The sequence below is a fragment of the Cynocephalus volans genome, chromosome 17, assembly GCF_027409185.1.
Source record: "Cynocephalus volans isolate mCynVol1 chromosome 17, mCynVol1.pri, whole genome shotgun sequence".
NCBI lineage: Eukaryota > Metazoa > Chordata > Mammalia > Dermoptera > Cynocephalidae > Cynocephalus > Cynocephalus volans.
This window is the reverse complement of record NC_084476.1, coordinates 16268262-16291584: the sequence shown is the minus strand read 5'-3', so window position 1 is coordinate 16291584 and position 23323 is coordinate 16268262. Positions and strand designations below refer to the sequence as shown.

Sequence of the window (23323 nt, the reverse complement as noted above, 5' to 3'; positions counted from 1 at the left end):
ATTATTTGTTCAATGTGAGCCGGCAGTTCAATGTAAAACTGAAAATATAAAGAACATTAGTAATCAAGACACACTGGAAGAAGGCAATTTGCCTTAACTTGGAACAGTAATTAATAACTATTAAAAACCACTGGAGTGGGGTTGAAAGAACTAGACAAGATGCTGAGGATGTTAAGGAAAGAGCAGGTGGAGAAAGAGGAGGATGAGGAGGAGGAGGAGGAGGAGGAGGAGGAGGAGGCAGAGGAGGAGTAGGCGGAGGAGGAGGAGGAGGAGGAAGAGCAGGGGGAGGAGGGGGAGGAGGAGGAGGAGGAGGAAGAGCAGGGGGAGGAGGAGGCGGAAGAGCAGGGGGAGGAGGAGGAGGAAGAGCATGGGGAGGAGAAGGAGGAAGAGCAGGGGGAGGAGGAGGCAGAAGAGCAGGGGGAGGAGGAGGCGGAAGAGCAGGGGGAGGAGAAGGAGGAAGAGCAGGGGGAGGAGAAGAAGGAAGAGCAGGGGGAGGAGGAGGAGGAGGAAGAGCAGGGGGAGGAGGAGGAGGAAGAGCAGGGGGAGGAGGAGGAGGAAGAGCAGGAGGAGGAGGAGGCGGAAGAGCAGGGGGAGGAGGGGGAGGAGGAGGAGGCGGAAGAGCAGGGGAGGAGGAGGCAGAAGAGCAGGGGGAGGAGGAGGAAGAGCAGGGGGAGGAGGAGGAGGAGGAGGAGGAAGAGCAGGGAGGAGGAGGAAGAGCAGGGGCAGGAGGAGGAGGAGGAGGAATAGCAGGGGGAGGAGGAGGAGGAAGAGCAGGGGGAGGAGGAGGGGGAGGAGGAGGAAGAGGGAGACGAGGAGGAGGAGGCACTTGCTACGTGGCGTGACAGGTACTGTTTAAGTGCTTCTGCATATGTCGATTCTTTGATCCTCACCACAGTCCTATGAGGTATATACTATTATTATGCTTATTTTAGAAATGTATTATTACCTCTGATTTTAGATAGAATTCCTGAATATTACAGCTGAAAAGGGCCTTAGGAAGCATTGCAGTCTAACTCCATCATCGTACAGATAAGGAGACTAGGGCAATGATACTAGTAATAACTTCCATTTGCATAGTACTTTATCAAACATTTTTACATACATGGTCTCATTTTGATTGTGATTCTCACCAGGCGAGAACACTGGGAGGCCCGATGTTCAAGCCAGACAGCTTGCAGAGTCACTTCGGCTGTCAACTGGACGGTGCTGTCCCATTTTTGCAGTTGAGGCCACAGAGACCTAGTGGCTTGCCCAATGACTACGGAGTGGCAGAGCTCTACTCTAATCCCAGTTTTTAATAATATAAAAAGTAAAATTTAACTATGAAAGAAAATAAAACACAAAATAACTGTAGACATTATTTATACCTTTCATATGCTGTCTAAATATTTCCCAGAAAACAGTTAAACACACACACACACACACACACACACACACACACACACACACACACACTTACCTGTAGACTCTATGACTGTTACAGCAATATAAAGGTATTTGTCCTTTAAATCTTCCAGACTGTTATATGACAGTTCCTTAACTGCTGTTTCAGAGTCGAATGTGACTTGAGCAATTCCATTTATCAGCTTTTTAAAAGGGGGAAATAGAAGAGTTATTTCAGAGAATTTATAAGGAAAAATTTTTTAAATCTGCTTTTCCTAGCCTCTAAATTGAAGGCAGATATCAGAGAAATAGCTTAGCATCTCCAGTAAAGTGGATGATTGAGTCCGTGATTAAACCCACCACATTATTTTCTAATTTATTTGTATAAAATTATAGATGTGGAAGAATCCTGATCATCATATGGCCCAACAGGTCTTTTTGGTACCAGCTGACAAAGATACAGTTTTCTGATTCCTGAGTCATCGTCCATCTTTCTAGGCCTCTCAGCTTACTTTTGCTCCAGCTGAGGTCTGTGGGGTTTTATGATACTTAATTTGTACCTCACTGCTTACAAATTTAAACACTTTTTTTTTTGGCAGCTGGACAGTATGGGGATCTGAACCCTTGACCTTGGTGTTACAAGGCCCTGCTGTAACCAACTGAGCTAACCTGCCAGCCCTAAACACTAATTTAAAAACATACAATGGGTAAAGTGATATTATTTATTAACCACAACAGTAAAATAGATTTTGCCTTATTTTTTCTTCTAAAATTGAGTGACTTGAGGCCAGGCATTTTTGTCTTATGCATTAAATCTCACTGTCTCTCACTTTTAAAAGGCATTGAATTTATGTCTTGAATAAGTAAAACTGTCTTTTGAAAGAGCAAAGGCTAAATAATTAATGATGCCAACTACACAAAGATGTAACAGCAAGCGAAAGGACACGCGTCCATGTCACCTGTGGGATGATGTAGACAACACTGAATAAAGGAAGAGGGGACATGGGCTCTATCTCAGCTTCAGCAACCAGTAGCCCCTATCCATGGACAAGTAGCTTTACAAATATTTATAGAGCACCTATTCTTTGCAAGGATCTATGCTGTCTCTGGGCATGATAAGGGAATGATTCAGACTTGCAAAGAATTTAATGTCAAAAATGATAAATAAGTAAATAAAACATTCCAATAAAGAAGGGTTTCTCAACCTTAGTATTATTGACATTTTGGGCAGGATAATTCTTCACTGTGGGGAGTTGCTCTGTGCATTGTAAGAGCTTAGCAGGTCTCTACCCACTAAGTGCCAGTAGCACCTCTTCCCCAGTTGTGGCAACCACAAATGTGTCTGGGCATTGCTGAATGTCCCCTTGGGGGTAAAAATCATCAGTTGAGAACTACTGCAATAAAGTGTGAAAAAATCCTTAATAAGAGAGGCTCCGGGCCTGAGGGAGTACATAGCAGGTGTAGCCAACCTAGTTTAGAGGAGTCGGGGGAGGCTTCCCAGAGAAAAGTGTCAACATTGAAACTTAAAGAATGAGAAGGAATTAGCCAGGCAAAGAAGAGGACAAAGAGAAAGGGCATCCCCAAACCAAAGGAACAGCATTGCCAAGACCTAGAGATTGTGGTAGGTTTGAGAAATAGGAGTGATTAGCACAAGGTGGGGGGGGGAGGAAATGGCACACCAAGGACAGTGGACTGTCCGAAGGGCAATGGAAGCCCATGCAGGATTTTAAGCTTCATCTTTCACACCTGTAGAAAATGGGGGATTGGACTAGATGGTTCGGAAGGAACTTTCCATCCCTCATGTCACAATGCATCTGTGTGAGGAGTGAACGTTCTTAACATCTTACCAATTTGCTCTGCATAGCTTTTTGCATCATTTCTTTTCGATCATCTTTTAAGTCTTCTCTTATTCCAAAAGATACATAAACTTCAGCCTCAGTGACTACTTTATTATAAAAATATCTGTCAAACAATACCATAAAATTGTTTTGCTAACATGGTTACAGTAATAGATTCAGATAAAATGTAACAATTTAAAATTACATAAAGCACTTGATAGAATTTAAAATGTCTTCCATCCACCATTACATTTCATCCTCCTAAAGCCACAATAAAAAAGCTTGAATATGGATTTTTATTATGTACTAGATGAAAAAAAAAAACCCCAAAAACTGATCTTGGGGAGATCAAAAGACTCAGATCCAGGACTCCTTCCTACAAGACACATTACTTCTTTTGATATCAGTGGGGAGCTATTCCCTATATTCTTTTATGTCTTTGAAGGGAGCATGTCCAATCTCACTGTTAGATAAGTTCTTTTTTAAAAATTCAAACTGCATCTTTCCTTTTCAGTTAAAGGAAATTCCTTTAGAATTAAAGTAAGAATCAAATAAACTTTTTGCATGGCAAATAATACTATAATAAGAGCTAACCTTCCTTATTCACAGTTTGAGCAAATAAAGTGTCTCTTTTACAAGAAGTCAGTAATTCTCTGTCAAATGATCTTTTATGCTGGTTTAGACTAAGGACAGCTACTCTGTTTTCAGCATAAGTGCAAATAAGAGAGGCAGTATAAGGTAGCATTTGAGGGCATGGACTCCAGAACCAGACAGGCTGTGCAACTTACTGTGATCTTGAGAAAATTACTTAACACTTAATGTACTTCAGTTTTTTTTACTTGTAATATGGGGATAGTAATAGTATCTATCTCATAGGGTTGCAAAGACTAAATGTGCATAAAAATGCAGAGAGCTTAGAAAAGTGCCTGCCACATACAGTTACATAAGTTGGTTCTTATTAATAGCTACATTATTTGTCATTTTTAAATGCTGTAAGCTTTTATGATAGGTTGCTTGAAAATCTAACCCCAATTCTGCACCTCCCTATGTATCCACAAACGTGGCAGTTCCTTTTGTGTACAGGGTGTGGAAGGAGTCTACTTCCTCTGGTCTGGCCTTGTAACTTGCTTTGGTCAAAAGAATGTGATGGAAGTGATGGGACTTGGTACTTGCCAATACCAAGCCTAGGCCTCAAGAGGACTTTTATATTTCTATTCTCTCTCTTTGAGCATTGCTGCTGCTGCAGCCTAACCTGCTAGACACACATGGTCCAGTCACACTTCTAGCCCCAGCCAACTGCTGGACATGTGAATAGGACCTTCCTAGGCCAGCCAGTCTCCAGTTGACCTGCGAACTGACTGCAGGTACACAGGCGAACTCAACTGACATCAGCCTGGCCCCAGTCAACAGAACTGCCCAGCTGACTCTTAAGTGGTTGTGGTTTTAAGGTAATGGGTTTTGAAGTAGTTATGTAGCATTAGATGACTGATTAAGCCATTTAAAAAATGACAAGAAATGAAGGCTTCATATCTCAGCCCCAATATCCTAAGTCACAGTAATTTCTAAACATACACACTGAGCTTAAATCTTTCGGATTTTTTTTTGCTTGTGAATGACCAACAGAGCTAAAATCAGAATAAACAAATAAACTGCAGGCATGATGTCTCCTCAATCAGACAGTCCCAAGGTCATGGCAGACTTTGCTAATAAATCACAGATGGGCAACTATCAACTACCAAAGTTGGCACTCCATTTGTTTGGTTAATCTGAAAAAAAAAAAAATTCTTACCTTGCTTTTATAGTAATTTCAAAATTATTAAAGTCCTTATAACCAATGAAATTGCTTTCTGGTTCTATTGAGACTGAAAAATGTGGCAAGACTGAAAATAAAAATAAAGAGGCAATATTACCACTTAGAGTCGCGTAGCACAGCAAACAAGTATAGTTGGACAAGCTGTAACATCAACACAACATCCACCTTATTATCACCGTCATCATTAACAACAATAACAAGATCTCTGGAGTCTTCCCACTTTACCAAACAGAGGTTAATCCAGCCTCTGTGTACAGGAAACACTTCGTTTATATTCTGATTACAGCATTTATCACAGGCACTTGATTATTTCCTCCTAACGAGTATGGGCTCCTTGAGAACAAAAAATACCATTCTCTCTTTACCTTTGTATATCTACCCCTCTCACCCTCCTTGTAAGTCTTAAACATAGTATATGTTCAATGAACATTTATTAAATTGAAAAGGAAAATTCTTACTTATTTAAAATTTCCCTTTTTTGTGTAGTAAATAAAATCCATCCAGTCTCCAAACGCCAGCATAAAACTTTGACATTAGTAAAAAAGAGAGCTTACAGTTAGCTATAAGAAAGAACGTAGATGAAAAATTAAAAATTAGGGCAAAAATGAAGTTGTGGATTTTTTTCCCTATCTCTTTAGTATCTTGATTGCCCAAGAGGAAACAATTAATCTGTCAAAATGGCACTGTTTTCTTTCAATACTAACTTAGACTGTGTACTAGAGCTTATGAATTCTAATTCTGTTAACCTGTATTATAGTTAGTAGAAAATTGGGTGATTGGGTGAACCTGATATTGTGGACAAAAACTGACAAACAGAGTAATTGAGACAGTTGGCTTCAGATATGGCTCATGTGTTTTCTAGATAGTGAAGGCTAAAAGTAAAAGAACGCTATGAATCATTGCATTGTATCTGAGCTGTGTTCCAGTGTTATCAAAAACCAAGGCAGGTGTGTTCTCTCCAGAATACATCCTTTCATCAAATAGCTGCTTGTCATGTAGCAGGCACATGCCTGTCAGTAGGGATATACCAGGGAACAAGACAGACACAAACTTTGTCCTTAATGAGTTCACAGTCAAGCAAATAATTACACAGATAAACACCTAAACTACATTTATGAAAACTGATATGAAAAAGTACAGGGGATCGTACCCAGGAAGAAGAATTCAGGGATAGCTTCCCTGAATAAATGGCTTTTAAACTGAGACCTGAAACGTTAAGTAGGAGCTGGCTAGGCAACAAGGGAAGTAAAAAGTGTTCAAGGCAGATAAAATATTTAGAGCAAAGCCCCCAGTGCCGGAGGGAAGTGACCCTGAAGAGTGGTATAAACTGAGGCTGAAGAGGAGGTAGGCAGGGACCAGCTCAAAATAAGTATTCTGATTTCCATTATAAAAGGAAAGAAGAGCTATGGGGGACTTTCCAATAGTGAAATAACATGATGAGATTTGCATTCAAGATTATTTTAGCTTATACCAAGCAAGATAGCTTGAAAGCAGAGACACCACTTAGGAGGCTTTTGCAGATGTCCGGGAGGGAGCCTGGTGATGACTCAAGGCTACAGACAGAGGTGGATGAATTCATACAGAAAGTAGCAAAAACATTTGGAAAAAGGGAAATTGACTAGGATTATGCTCATGTTTCACTGGGAGCCTATCATCTTTATGGCTGAGTTTCATTATAACAAATTTGTTTTGTCACTGTTTTCTTTGTGGCTTCAAGCAGAAGAAAGTTAAATTTAATAACAGAGCACACAGATACCCTAGGAAAATACTGTAAGAAATGGAAAGATTAAGCTATTTATATGTTAATTATTGGTCCATTAATATGCTTGATTTCAAAGTGAGAACATCTTAAATTTCCAAATTAACATACAAGGGTACTTCAAAAAGCTCATGGAAAATAGAATTAAAAGATAATACTATCATTTCCATGAACTTTTTGAAGTACCTTGGTATTAGGGATTGGTGAGCCAGAAGGAAAATAGCATTGAACTAGGGGTAAGGAAACCCAGTTGTTGTCTTTGTTCTGTCACTAATTGGTTGTAAGACTTGAGAAAATCATTTATTTGTCCTATTGGGTTCCACTCACTTCATTTCTAATTAAGTTTCTCCTAAAATCATGATTCTAGAAAAGACCCTAACTAGTTGAGTTCCTCAGGGGACTAGATCTCTTCCAGCTCTGTGATGAACTACAGAAGTCCAGAGAGGTCGGTCTCCTTGCTTATGGTTGACCAGGGTGTGCTGGAGCTAGAACCTAGGCCTTTGAACATCCACCACGCCTCCCTCCCCTCAATCAGTACTTCTAATCATATCAGCGGCTGACCCAGCTTCATCTGGTGATGATTTTGCATTAAGAACATAATAATAATAGAATTATTGCAAAAACACTAACTTTTCATAGGTAAACTTTTAATTATCAGAAATTACCATATTCTTTAATTTCAAAATACGTGGTTCCAGTTGTTGAAAAGTCCTCTTTATATTTAGCTTGAATTGTCCACACACCATATCTGTGGAAGGAAAATATTTAAAATTATAAATGTCATCAAATAGTTTTAATTCACCCAGAGGAAATCTAATAAATTTCTGTTTTAAAGAAGGAAGAATATGTGTAGATGCATACAGCCTGTGTAATACATTTTATTTGATAGATTTTTAAGCTATAAACAGAAATAACTGAGCATTTTCAGGATAATAGAAATTGTTTAGTAATTAGTTTTTCATCTGTTGTTATTTTTCTGGGTATTTTATCTTTACATAGTTGCTAGCTTTGATGTGAAGAGCTTATTATACTTGAGAGTTTGCTTAATGCTGGAGCTTAATTATGCTAACATAAGACGAAAATCCACAATAGAGTAGAAAATCCATAATAATGTCTCTATAAACATAGAACACAGGTCAAATCTATCTGGATGATAAAATTCACACCTCACATAAGTGAAATTATGATTTGTTTAAAGAGGAAAATGACCTGGGTTTAATTAACAACATTCCTTAAAAAATTTAGTGTGTTGATTAGAAGCACTAATTCTGGATTCTTTTGTTTTCTTTATTTAATTTTTTAACTTATATATAAAAATTGTACACCTTTATGGAGAAAAAAACACAAAAAGTATTTACTGAGCACTGGGTTAAGCACTGTAGATAAAAAATGAACAAAACAGAAGAGTCCTGTCTTCATAAAGTTAGTAGTCCAAGGGAGTTCAAATTCTCAATTTTCCATTTCTAGCTAGTAATGGAAAGTAACTAATGAAGTTATTTAACTTCATTTATGAATGGGAAAAATAATATCTACCTTGCAGATTGGTTATGCAGTTAATAAATGTTAATATAATGGTTGTACATTATTACCATCAGCACCATCATTAATTCAGCAAATATTTATCAGGTACCTATTATGCTAAAGTGCTGGAGATAAACAATGAGCACTATAGACAAGGCCCCTGCCCTCAAGGACTTTACAATCTAGTGAGGAATAAAAAGCCAAGCAAATTAGTAAATATGTAATTATGACATTGAGACAAGTGCCATGAAGAAAATGAGATGCTGAGACAGATAGTGAAAGAAAGGGAGGCCTACATGAGATTGTGCATCCAGGGACAGCCTCTGTGAAAAGGCACTTTACCCTGCGTTCTAGAGATGAGAAGCCAGCCTTGTGAAGGGCCAGGTGAAGCACTTCTAAGCAGAGGGGGAAACGTGCAAAGGTACTAAGATGGGAAAGTACTGGTCATGATGCCCTTCTGCAGCTGATGCATAATCTGCCACAGCGCAGAATTCTTTATTTTTAATTGTTAATTCTTTATTTTTATTGTGATTTGCACATACCAGGAATATGTTTACTAAATATCTACTACGTTGAATCCTATTTAAACATGCTCTTAAATCCTTTCACATGAGGCCAAAAGGCAAAAATGGCTCTGAGCACACCCTCCTTCGTGGACTCTGCCTCCTGGTAGCCTCTACAGAACAAACTACAAAGGACCATATTTTAAACCACCTAGAACAAGGAATAGGACCACACCAGCCTTTTAGACTGATAGTCTATTAGATGGAGGGGCAGGAGTTGACAGTTTTAATGAGAAAAAGCCTGGGGACTATTTTTGCCTCTTCCTAATTTTTATCTCTGTATGTCAAAAGAATGGGTGGAAGTATTGGGAATTTTTTTGCCAGGAACTGAGCCCAACTTCTCACTAGACTTAAAAAGATTTTGCATACCCACGTTTGTGACATCCTTTATTAACACCAGGTGGCTCCATTTGACCGGTTACCCTGGTTACTGGCTTCACAACCAAAACTTTCAGATGTGCTTTTTAGAGAAAACTTTCTTACCAACTATTTTTACATACTTAGGATTGGATGGAATCTTGAAGTCAGGAAAAGCTATAATTCCAGTATAATCATTTTCTTCTACTATGTCAACTTCTGATCCTTCAGGATCCTTTGAATAAAAACAAACACCCTCAAAGCTCAGAAACCACATTTTTAAAAATTTGACTGATTATATGATCTTTGATCTACAAAAATATTTATTAACAAATACCCATGTCTTCAAATTAAATATGAAGGATGAAGATCAATTAAATGTATGGCAGACAAACACAGTTCATTTAAGCCGATGTTTCTTCTTTTTGGAAACTCCTGACCTCGCCTCATTACCTAGAAGATGATCAACTCTACTGTACAACTCAAAAAAGGAGTGTAACAAAATGCGAAACAAAATACAACTCATGTTTTTAATAAACCAAATGTGAACTTAGGCTTTATAAATACCAGAATCTACTTATTCATTTGAAGCTTTCCAAAGTAAATATTATATAAACTGTATTTTTTAGCTAGATGTTTTATAAATGTGCAGTACGGACTCTTCGAGCTTGATGAAACTCTCCAAATAATTAAACGAACTCGGAAGTTCTTATAAAGATTCCCCATAAGCTTCATTTTGTGTTTGGTTAGCAAATTATTGAAGGGAGATTTTGACTTTCTTTAGACTACATGTGGAGGTCCAATTCAGCCTTGACTCAAAAACTCAGCACCCTATACCATGGCTAAAATTCATGATTGGAATTTTAAGGTATTTTTTCTTGAATTACAGATTGTAAAACTTACAAAAGCCTATTTTTAACAAGAATTACCCTTGTAGCTAAGTATCTTTCTGGCTATTCTTCACTACACCCTCAATTGTGCACAGTCCTCCTAAGATCATCTTTCTCGAGTACTATTTTCGGGATATTTCCTCCATATTGACTCCCTGTGGCTCTGGGACCAGCTTTCTCAGTCCTCTCTTCCTGGGGCAGATTTTACACGGGATGACTGGCATCTCTTCTTCTGTGTGTTGCATCAGGATTCTGCACCACTCAAGTCCACACCTCTAGTATTCTCTGACAGAACGACATTGCCTCCTACTTCTCTTCCAGCCTTTCCATCAATCAGCCACTTTACTTACTATTCTCATCAGTCAGCCAGGTTACTTCCTATTCCCATTTTTTACTTCTTCCTGTCTGCATAGCTGAACTCATGCTATTTCTTATATGGAATGGTTTTCGTTATTTTAAAAGAACCTATGTTAAGTCTTTTCACTAAGACCCAGCTTAAGGTTTTCTTTACCTATTCCGTTCCAGAAAAGGATTATGTCACCCCTCATTCTCACCTCTATTTTGTCTTCCCTCTGAGCTCATGTGTCATTTGTCCTATCGTATAATTTGTCTGATTTATATTCTAGTATGGTTTTGTTTTCTAGTATCTATGTTTTTGCATTTGCATTCTGGTAAGTTTTTATTTTTTGGTTTTTCTTTTTTGAGTAGCAGAAAAGGTGTCACAGCCTAGAGTAAAGGACCATTACTAGTGCACCTACTGTTCATAAGTGAGCAAGTATGACTAATTGTAGTATTTTATTTCCCCCACAAAAATGTTTTAGGTGTGTGACACAAACTGGGTAAAACCGTGGAAGTCTATTGCACATCATCTGTTATGTATGTCGTGTCTGATAAATGGTTAATAACTGGCTGACTGATGATCTTTACCTCGTGGCTTAGCGAGATTTTTTACATGTTAGTGTATTAGTTATTAAACTCTAAGTTTCCTAAGAGTAAGTACCATGGATTATAACTCTTCATCTTAAATTGTACAGATTTTGTACATGATAGATATTCAATTAATTCTTAGAGATTAATGAGTATTCTTTTTAAAAACTCACAAAGAATGTGCTTAAAGGGTTTAGTTCAAAATCCTTCAACTTTTGAGATTTAATTTTTATGAGCTTTTTACATATGTCTATAGTAGAGGTATAGACCTACAATGCTATACTCATAGCAGATGTTCTATAGCTTTGTGGAACATTGAATGATTTAGTGTAGTATGAGGATAGGGTCATGGAATGAGACTCTTGTTCTAAAAAAATAAGTTAAATTATTATTTAAATGAATAAAAAACTTACTATGAAAGTTAAGACAGTTTCTCTTTTGGCTGGCTCCAAGTCTTCATTCAGGGAATAAACTCTAACCTTTACTGTAAGAATAATTGATATCATCAAAAACTCTGCAAAATGCAAGGCTATTTTGATATTTTAAAACAATCATCCTTAAAAGAAGTGAGTTTCATTTAAAAAATTCAATACGCAATCAATACACAAAAATCCATATTTAAAAGAAAGAAAAAGTTAGTTTGCAGACACAGACATTACTAAATACTCTTTTATTTTAAAGAGAATCCTCTGGGATTCCTTTAAAGAGCTATTTCTCTTAGTGAATTTAAAGTACAGTTCATGTTATTAAAATACATTTATATACAACTTTTTAAGAACACATCCATAGTAAAAAACTAGTTATATCTGTAATTAGGCCATTGTTAATCAAGAATTTCATAGCAGCAAAATAGTGACGTCTACCATGTGGTTACATGTGAGCATAAAATATTGTCTCATATTAAAGTACAAGATTTTAATGGAAAATTGGGAGTTTGATTCAGACATTATGCACTCTTCCACTTATGAAGACAAATAAGGCCCTAAATTAGCTTATTATAAAAGGCAGCTTAGAAGTATAGGGTGTTGCTATATTTATTGAGCGAGATCCTACAATTGTTCTCTCATTGTTAAAAGAGTAATGATGGGGGCTCAATAACTATCAGTTCTCTTCCATTTCTTTCTGTCAGTTAATAGATCCCAACTTTTTAAACAAAAGCATGATTAACTTTTAATTCACAGCTGTTGATCTAGTTCCTTCCAGTGACATATTGTAATTTCCTTTAAAAGGTCAATATTTTGCAAAGTTCTACATAAGAAGCCACATTAAAACTGGTTTTACTAAGACCACGAGATAAAGGCAATATGCTCAGTAAATCCCACACACTCTGCTCTCTTCCTCCCATCCGCACGTGTCTCCCTTCTCGAATCCTCCCTCTTGCTTTAGGGACACATAGGGTGTTGGCCTGAGCAGCACTGGGAAGCCACCAGAGGCAGGATGTCCCAAAGGTTAAGAGCACAGGCCCTAGAATTAAAAGCTTTGCTTTCACTCCTGCCTCTGCCACTTTCTAGTGTGAGTCTGAGTGGAATACTAAATCCCTCTAAACCTTAGTTCCCTCCTGGTGAAACAGGTATACTAGTATCTGCTCATAGTGTTGTTGTGAAAACTGAAGAAGACAAAGCTTTTGTATCGACCGGCACATAATAAATAACCAATAAATATTTATTTTATTTTATTTTATTATTTCTATGACTACTATTGTCTAGTTTCTAACCTAGTTTGTGTTTAGGTTAGAAAATTAATCTTGCCTTCACACTAGCGGTATGGAGGCAAGATCCAATAAAAATGTTTGAACTGCAGAGATATGGCTTATACTTTAAAAAATATTGTTGAATGCCCTCTACGTGCCAAGCATTATGCTAGGCACTGAGATATAGTAATGAAACAAATCAGACATGAATGTCTTCTAGTGGAGTGGAGGAGAGAAGCAAACAATTACATGTAAAATTCCAGGGGTGTGCAGCTCTACCAGGGACAGCTGCCTGGCTTTGTGAGCGCGCAGAAGAGGGAGATTTGAAATGGTTAGGGAGGTCAGGGAAGGCTGCCCTTTACAAGGTTCCTGTGATCATATGGTGGGGTGAAGTAGGATTTAACAAGGCAAAAGAGGGGTAAGAATGTACCAGGCAGAGGTAATAGCATGTTACACAGGCCTTAATATGAATGGGAAAATGGTGTGAGACAGCAACTGGAAAGAGGTCGGTTTGGCTTGTGTCTGCAGATGAAGAGAACGTGGCAGGTGATGAAGCTGGGGGAGAAGGCAGGACACAGGCTGTAGTGGGGTAGTGGCCAATATTCTAAAGCCCATTGTGCTATAAAGCCCTGGAGATGTGAGCCTTTATCCTAAAGATGCTTCTACTAAAAACCCCTCAAGGATCTTCAGATTAAATGTGTCAATCAGGACATTTGAGCTATAAATAGCAAGATTTAATCCATTTTTTTTAAAAATTACTTTTAAGTAATTACCTTTCTTTTGTGTAAATGAGGCTTTGTGCTATTTCAAAGATTAGATGATAATGAAAGACACTTTCCTAGTGCTCACTGTGTACTGGACACTATTTTAAGTGTTCTATACATATAAATTCACTTAATTCTCCCAACTCTAAAAGGTCAGTTGTATCATTATTTCCATTTTACAGATGAGGAAAGTGGGGCTCTGGAGGCTGAATAACTCATGCAGGGTCACATAGCTAATGACAGCCCAAGCTGGGATTTGAACCCAGACAATCTGGGTACAAAGCCTGCTTCTAACCACTATACTTCACCACCTCTCACTATTGGGACAATATTTACAGAAAAGTTCTCTCATTTTCCTTCATGATTAGGATAGATAAGGATACCACATCTTTTTACATCAAGTTCTGATAAAAAATAATAATAAATGTGGCAGTTCTTAAGGAAAGCATTGATAACTAAGAAAGGTCCCAGGCTCTGAGTATTTGATTTATTAGACAAAGACTGATGACCCTAAGTAGTAGGTGGCATCAACAGGACCAGTTAATAAAACATCCCCTAAAATAGGAGGATGAGGGTGAGGGTATGCTTGTTTCTAGGTATGACTATGTTTAAAAGGACCCAATCTGTGTGGACAGAGACAGTTTCCTTGCCCACCACGTCATTTTCCTGGAGTCAAGAGATGGTGCTGTTCTGGAAATGATATTCTGTCCAAGATGATAGCAGTATCCCCACTCTCTCCAGGCCTTTTCTTTCTGAGCTGATCATTATAGGTTCTCCTTTTGAAATGGTAATTGTGTAACCCCATTCCACCTCACTACTGTCATCGTCACCGTCAGCCAACATTTAGCAAGTATCCACTGCGGACAAAGTTCTTCAGCAAAGCTGGCTGGTCCTGCCTCCCTTTCTCCAACCTTCCCCAACAATATCATTAAGGAAACTCCATAGCTTCCCCTTACCACGTATAAGTCTTTCATAATTCCATCTCCGATGTGCTCAAAAGCTGATGATGGTGAGAGGGAGAGGTGGGGGAAATGAAAGCTTTGCAAACACCCGAGCATACTGGTCAGCGTTCACACTTAGTTCTGTGTTTTGCTTTTGATTCGTTGGGAATAAATCCAGCCATTCCTCAATCACAGGGTTTTGATGGGATATTCTGCCCTTTCCCCTTCTAACAGAAGAGCCATGAATATCAACCACGAATGTGAAATGAACATGAATATGAACTTTCTTAGGTATATTCTCTTTGAAAATTAATATCCATATATTATTGTGTTTAGTTTATTCTCTCCTGAAACAGCTGATGCCCTAGGGTTGGATTTGTTTTCTCTGTTTGGGGATTAGCTACAAAGTCAGTGAAGTTTTCTATGAACATGGCTGTATAATAAATTATCTTCCCATTGCCAAAATTGTACCTGTAATGTGTTTAATAAATAAGATCTAACACAATGTTCGACTTTATTTTTTTTATTTATCTTATTTTATTTTTTGGTGGCTGGCAAGTAGGGGGTTCCAAATCCTTGATCTTGGTGTTAACAACACCACACTAACCAATTGAACTAACCAGCCAGCCCATACATTTTACACTTTTTAGAAAGCGTTTTTCTACTTGGAAATAACTGATGGGGCAGATAATGTAATTGTTGATTTTACAATCCATTTAGCAACTTCTCTATAAATTTAAATTAAAATGCGATTTGGGAATTGATACTCTCTTGAGAAGTTGGAAACCTGTCTCCACTTGATTTTAGGTGTTAAAAAGCTCTACAATATAATGTCAATTCTCTCTCCCCCCATAAGAGGAAGAAGCATCTTATACTCTACCTGACTGGTGTGGAGTGTAAACAGGTTTGTCCGTATGAATGAATAGAAATCCATTGTCATATGTTATCGGCACTTTTTTGGATTTTGAAAAATGCTTTGAAATAACTTCCAAATACACATATGAAACTGGGTTTTGTCCTCCAGACAATTGTTTGGGTTGGATCTGTAAAAGAAAATGTTGATGGAAAAGAATATAATAACTCTAAGCTTATAAAAAGGTTGATTTTCCAAATACCACTGTAATTTCATTAGAATAAAAAATGAGTATATGTATTTAACTATTTAAAAAGTGGTACAGGAGCCAAAATAGTCGATATTTTGCCCACAGCACTTCAGGGTCTAGTATTATAATCAAATTTAGCTTTAAGCAATTAAAAGTCTTTTTCGTTCCATGTTTCGTACATTTTATGTACATTTAGTCAAACTATCACTATAGAAGCCCTGAAGAAATCTTTACTTAATCAGCTCGGTGGCCTACCCCATTCTCTCCATTCCCTTGTACAGCATCCTGACTGATGTGTGAGCACCTTGCACTGCATCACCTACTTCTGCTCCTCTGGGTTGCATGCACGCTTTCCAATTTGTGTATGTAATTGTAATTATTCCCTTTACATTAAATGATATGCAAATTTAATACATAAAAAAGTAATAGTAGAAAGAAAAGTGTATCTATGAAAATTTAGGCTTTGGAAATGTAGGACAAAAGTTAATTACTGAAACCAACTACTGCGGAATTAGGTACGTGAAATTACTGTAAAAGTTTGGAAAACATAGTCAAAATCTATAGATAATCTGCACTCAGATTTCTTTGCAAGAATCTACAAATCCTTTCTCCACTTTTAAGAAACAGAAACTATGGAACAAAAATGATTTGTTAAAGGTGTAACATGTAATAAGTAAAATTTGACACTCCAATCAGTAGACCCATACTTAAAGAAAAGACCTTGGCACACATCAAACAATTGGCAAATAGAGATACATTATAATGATGGGATAAAATTAAATGTTTAATTGATATATATGTATATATATATATAATATATATATATATATGCATGTGTTTCAATTTTTATGATATCTTTACCTTAATCTACTTTTTCAATTGATCCTCTAGGCCAGCACTGTTCAATAGAACTTTCCCTGATGATAGAAATGTTCCATATCTATGCTGTCCAATATGGTAGCCACTCGTCACATGTGGATATTTGACTTGAAATGTGGCTAGCATGACTGAGGAAGCAAATTTTTCTTTTAGTTAAGTTTGATTGATTTAAATTCAAAGGTAAACAGCCATACATGGCTAGTGGCTACCTCACATTGCATCAGATAAGAGAGTGTCAATTGAAAAATAACACTTTGGGGAAACGAATTTTAATTCTTAATAAACCTAAGAACTAGAAGTATTTGTTAAGAGATGAGAGCATTTAAGAAAATTAATGAAAGAATTCCTGTGTTTGGTTAGAATTTATCAGGATCAGTGTTTCTCAAACATGAGTGATATACATACTCCTTTTGAAGGCTAAAAGATATGGAGGAGTGTAAGCACTGGCTTTTTATTACTCATAATCAAAAATAATTTTTATTAAAATGTTACTTAAATATGTATTTAGCTACTAAAACTAAGTATAATCTTATGTTTACAACTTTTATATAATTAAAAAATCAAAACAAATTGACAAAATAAATTCAAAATGTTACAAAATCAATGTAATTCTAATTTTAAGCTCTTTATAAAATTTCAGTTTTTAATTTCTTTTAAAAGAACTCATTTTATAGAAACACTGGTCTAAATGAACCCCTGAACCCCTTTCAAGTCTAATATTCTTTGCAAGCATTTTCCTAATCAATCTATACTACAATGTCTTAATAAAAAGAAAAGCTATTTGATCAAGGTTTTTCTTTCTACAAGTGCAAGTTGTCAGTGACAGCTATTCACCTTAGTAATCAATAACTAATAATTTTGGAAGCTATAATTATAGAATATTGAAGTTTAAACAAATGTTCAATAGCATCCATGGGTTTTGTGGGCAATACACCACAAATCAATATGCATATTTATATTTATTTATTCGCAATGATAATTTTTACAGCAAATAAGAATTTTCAATTCATCTCCAAATGTTTTCACATTAGTACAATTTTATTTCAAGAAGAATGTGAAGATTTATATGCCTTGCTCAAAAAGCAAGCAAAACTATGTAGGAGAATGAAACTAAACCTGTACCTCTCACCATATACCAAAACCAACTCAAAATGGATTAAAGAATTACATCCTGAAACAATACAACTCCTTAGAGAAAACATAGGGGAAACACTCCAGGAAGTAGGAGTGGGTACAGAATTCATGAATTGGACCCAAAAAGCACGGGCAACTAAAGGCAAAACAAACAAATGGGGTTATATCAAACTGAAAAAGCTTCTGCACAGCAAAAGAAACAATCAACAGAGTCAAAAAACAACCAACAAAGTGGGAGAAAATATTTGCAAAATATACATCTGTCAAAGGATTAATATCCAGAATATACAAGGAACTCAAACAACTTTGCAGCAAAAAACCAAATAACCCAATTAAAAAATGGGCAAAGGAGCTGAATAGGTATTTCTCAAAGGAAGATATACAAATGGCCAACAGACACATGAAAAAATGCTCAACATCACTCAACATCCAGGAAATGCAAATCAAAACCACACTGAGATACATTATCACTCCAGTTAGGATAGCTAACATCCAAAAGACTGAGAATGATAAGTGCTGGAGAGATTGTGGAGAAAAAGGAACTCTCATCCACTGTTGATGGGACTGCAAAATGGTGCAAACTTTATGGAAAATGATATGGAGGTTCCTCAAACAATTACAGATAGATCTACCATATGACCCAGCGATTCCACTACTGGGAATATACCCAGAGGAATGGAAATCATCATGTCAAAGGGATACCTGTACTCCAATGTTTATTGCAGCTCTATATACAATAGCCAAGAGCTGGAACCAGCCCAAATGTCCATCATCAGCTGAGTGGATAAGGAAACTGTGGTATATCTACACAATGGAATACTACTCTGCTATAAAAAAAGAGCGAAATACTACCATTCACAACAACATGGATGGACTTAGAGAAAATTATACTAAGTGAAACAAGTCAGGCACAGAAAGAGAAATACCACATGTTCTCACTTATTTGTGGGAGTTAAAAATTAATAAATAAATAAACACACAAACAAATAAAGGGTGGGGGTGGGGGGGAAGAAAACAGAATAACCACAAAAATTCCTTGAACTATTTAAGTCAGTGCACAGATACGAGGTGGGGAGGGGGGCAGGGCGGGAGTGGAGAGGAACAGGTAAAGGGGCATGAAAATCAGGTACAATGTATTTTGAGAAGTAAAATTAAATTAAATTAAATTATTTTAAAAAAGAATTTTGTTTCACCCATATTACCATTAGTTGCTGATATCATCTAATAATCATACAGTGGTAAAGTGGTATAAATGATCAAATCGCTATGTTATCAATATTCAAACTTTGTACATACTTCATTGAGAATATTCTGTATATATAAAGAAAATGAAGGATAAATACATACTGTTAAGACTGCAGCATTTTGGAATTTATTTCCTGGGGATAAATTAACATAATCCGAAGAGTAACTAAATTTTTTATCAGGATAACTTTTAATAGAGATTGTTGCATCAAATGCTTCAGTGTACCCATAAGCTTGAATTACAATATTTTCAGATGTTCCAACACGGAATACTTTGGGTGCGGAAATGACATATCTGTTGAAACAGAAAAAGAGGAGGTTCAGTGTTCCTATCTTTATGGGACATATTTTCTCATACTTCTGATATTTTTCTCTCACTTGAGAGATTCAGTTTAAAATAAATGTGTTTTCTCAACTTAAAAATGATATTTTAAGTCAAAATTTATTTGCAATCTATGATAATTTCAGCATAGTTTCCGAGAAGAAATAGTTTGGAATTAAGATTTGAGAAATAGAGCTGGAGGTTTAGTTTACATTTGGAAAGGAAATAGTTTAGAAAGGTTTAGTTTACATTTACAAAGGAAAGCTACTGCAGCCAAGGAATACTTTTAGTGATGTTGACCAGAACATGTAAATGACATCAATATGTTTTGACCAAGGAAGAGAAAAGGCAACATAGGCAGCTCTGTCCTCTGCTGGCTGAGTGACCATAGTAAAGTCACTAACCCTCTCTGAGGCTAAAATAACTTACCTGTGAAAGTATCACCTTCTTTACCAGTCTGTGGTAAAAATTAAATAAGAATATGTATATGAAAATGGCTAGTATGCTTAAGACTCGATAAATGTTAAGACTCATTAATTTCACTACATTAGTTAACAGGAAACAGTCTTCGAAATATTGTATTACACTAGTGACTGGATAAAGAAAAGGACAGAATGACAAGCGAGCTGGGGGAATGCATTTGGAAATGGAAGTAGTGATGGAGATCCTTGAAGAGCAAATACTCAGGATCATACAATAACAGCAATTGAGTACTTACCACATATACCGGCTATTAGCACTTTACATACAACTTTTTCAGTCTTTACAACAAGTCAATGACATAGGCACTATTATGATTCCTATTTTACAGGTGATAAGAGGTTAATTGGACAAAGGTCATATGGCTTGTAAATGAATGAGGTGGGACTTTGTTTTCAGGTCTCTCTCAGTTTTACATGTACAATTGAGGTCAGTGTTACAAATGTGTATAAGCATAGACTGTTCTCTCATTTTTATTCTTCTTATGATTATACAAGAATCAATGTGAATCTATACATGCTTTAGAAATACAAATTTTAAAATGTGATTTTCTCATTGTTTTATTAAATAAAAACTTACAAACATGAGTATAAACTGTGCTATTAACTGTACATCACAAAAGTACCTAATTTGAATCATGAGAGCTACCTACGCTATTACATGGAAAAAGAAGTGTGTTTCAACCCAAAAAGGCATAGTGATTGACTAAGTTAAGTGGCCCACCAGGCTTGGGATGTACCCACCACTCCACCTGCCAGAATTATTGTAGGCCGCTGCCAACATTATGACATTTAAAAATTATTTTAAATGCACCAAGTCTTTAGTAACAATGCAATTAATTTGGCAGCAATTAAACCCTTTAAATCATCTAGCAGTTCTCTTACATGACAACTAATTTGGATCCACTTAGAGGCAAATTGCAAAAGAAGGAAAAGAATCTCCAGATTCCCAACTGTCATCTGAATTCCCCTTCCCCCATGTGCTTAGCAGAAAATGAGAAAAGTTCAGCTTTGATGTTAATGAGACACAGTCACTGAAACCTCACTACGTGCTAGGCATCGTTCTAAACACTTTATCTGTATAAACTCACTGTGCTGCTACAACCCCTCTGTGAGGAAGGCCTTACTGTTACTTCCATTTTAAGATGAGGAAACTGTGAATCAAATTGCCCAAGGTCACACAGCTAATAAGTTACAGAATTAGGAATTAAACCTGAGCAGCCTGTTTCCAGAATTAATACTTTTAGCTGCGGTGCTAAACTGAACTCATCAAGAATTTTGCAATCATAAAATCTAGAGATAAAAAGCTATTTTAATTCCAGTATTTTTAAGAGCTTTATGTTTTTTAGTTTAGCATTGTTTTAATTTTGAATTGTCTTATGTGGTGGTAGTGGTGAAACAATAAAATATTCAGTGTTTAGAAGCCCTGAAAGATGGCTCTTCTTACAGATTTCTGTCCTTATTGATTTATTAGTACCACCATCTATCCCTATGAAAAATTTCATATCTTTCCTATTTTATTTCAATGGCTACAGAGGATCAGGCCACTAAGCTTACAGAAAGGCAAGATTGCTCCTGTGGCCTCTACCTGGAATGTTCTTCCCCCAGATACTTGTGTGGCTTGTTCCCTGACTCCCTTCAAGCTCTGTTTGAGTGTCACCTCCTTAAGAGAACTTTTCCTGTCCCACTTTTAAATAGTGCCCCATCGTTTCCTTATCCTCTTACTCTCCTTTATTTTTTTTCTTCATAAAACTAAGTACTACCTGACCTCACTTATTCATCCTTGCATTGCTTCATTCATTCATTATTTACTTCTCCCACTTGAATGCAAGCTCTAGAAATTGTCTTTTACCATCTGCTATATCCCTGGTGTCTTTCACATGGTAGGTGCTCAGTAAATATTTGTTGAATCAATCAATAATCAATGAAAGTGATTGATTGCAATGTTGCAAATGGTACACTCTCACTCTTTCAAAGAAAGTGGGGAGATTCTTTTTATTAAGGTCCAATGTAGTTTAATAGAAAGAGATCAGAATAACTCTGGATAAGAATCATGGGACCCATGTTCTAGCCCTAGTTCTACAACTAATTTGAAGTCAATCTCAATCTGTCTTAGCTTCAGCCACTTGTCTTTCAAAAAGGAATAAAAACTACCTAAGGTAATGGGGTGATTGTGGCCATGTGGTATAATCTCAGATTAGAGATGGGAGAGTGCTATAAATTTATGACATCCTATGTATGCATTTACATTTATATTTAATATATTTATACATACACATTTATGACAAAATGAAAATGTGGTAAACAGGACCCCTTAATAAAAGTCCTATTTCTGTCTCTTTCTAGCAGTGTGACCTTTGGCCAATCGCTTCTCCTACCTAGATTTATCCTCATACATAAAATGAGTACGTTCGATTAGACAATATCCAGTTGTACTAAATCTCTTTTTCGTACTAAAATGTTATTTCTAGATATGAGGTCACTATGTCTAAGACATAATTTAAAACTCACAGTATTTCAATAGTAACATGAAAAATTGCGAAGAATCAGCTCATAAATGTAGAATAATTACAACAGATTTTTAAATCATAGTATTAGAATTGACCTCGCTTAACTGTGTATAGTCCGTGAAAAACACAAGGAAAACTAAGCACCAAGTAAAAATAAGCAATAAATGCCAAGACGGCTTATTATTTTGAATTTATCTTGTGCTTTTTTTGAAAAGCAATTTGATAATCACTTATGGAAATTTTTATAAGTAACAATCGCATAAAATGTTATGTTGTTAGCCACTGATCAAATCAAAATGCTTGCATGACTTTCTCATTCAGAGATAAGACTATTCACTTGGTGTTCTCAGATGTAGAGAGTTATTTTCATATTAACACAATCGGTCGAATTTACGTCTCCATTTATCACAACTAAGATGCATTGAAAAATGAAGATCGTTTGTGTTACTTACGTTTGTTCCTGTCCCCGATTTTTCCCCAGGAAGATTAAAAAACAAAGTATTCCCCAAAGGCGCATGGCTGGAGGTGGCGGTAAACCATGGATATAACCTTCTTGAAGTCACTCTCCTTTTAAATAAACTGAGCTTGAAGAATTTGGATAAGTTAGTTCTCTGGTTAATTATTAATGTCAGAAAGAGGGATCTCTAAGGAGGAAAACTAAAATCAAAACTAAAACACCCTTTCATGCCTAGGAATAGGAAGTATTTTATAGGAATTTAAGCCTATTTTTATTAATACAAATAAAAGGGCTCTGGAATGAGAGTTTGGCAGTAGGAAGAATAGCTCAAAGCTAGAAACCAGTAAGTCCATTGCCTTTCACCTTTCTTCTTTTGGCCAGGACATTTGTTCTGACCTCGTATCATCTGTGAACACACCTTCGTCAGGTCCATTCTAATACTGATGGAGACCAACCTGGATTCACTTTCAAACTGAGATGATTTTAGAATGGGTCTGGTGTAGACAGGGTTCATAAAGTGAGCGGTAGTGTCCTTAGGGCTGGAAATGGTCTAAGGATAACCTAGATCTGCAAAAAGGGTCCAAAGAATAGTTCATTAGCCGTTTCCAGCCTAGAGAAGAGCTGAACATGAGGTGGAGGAAGGATTGTGACTGGCAATGAAAATGCTACGCTGAGGACGCTGGCATCAGTTTCTAAGTAACCAATCAAATTCTTTAGTATTTTGTAATGAATAGATGTCCTCCAATAT

The 23323-nt window shown here is 36.6% G+C and overlaps 1 protein-coding gene across 2 annotated transcripts in view; it reads right to left on the bottom strand.

The window, feature by feature from the left end:
- Nucleotides 1-22635, bottom strand: part of LOC134365767 (complement C5) — a 108574-nt gene extending 85939 nt beyond the window's left edge. For both annotated transcript variants that reach the window (XM_063082037.1, XM_063082038.1), the window contains exons 1-9: nt 22571-22635; nt 18910-19102; nt 15327-15489; nt 11465-11535; nt 9378-9469; nt 7459-7541; nt 5011-5101; nt 3231-3345; nt 1460-1586 (exon numbers count right to left, since the gene is read on the bottom strand). In XM_063082037.1, the coding sequence (XP_062938107.1) occupies nt 1460-1586; nt 3231-3345; nt 5011-5101; nt 7459-7541; nt 9378-9469; nt 11465-11535; nt 15327-15489; nt 18910-19102; nt 22571-22635 (1000 nt within the window). The remainder of the gene's footprint in view (nt 1-1459; nt 1587-3230; nt 3346-5010; nt 5102-7458; nt 7542-9377; nt 9470-11464; nt 11536-15326; nt 15490-18909; nt 19103-22570) is intronic.
- Between the last annotated feature and the right edge of the window lie 688 nt (nt 22636-23323).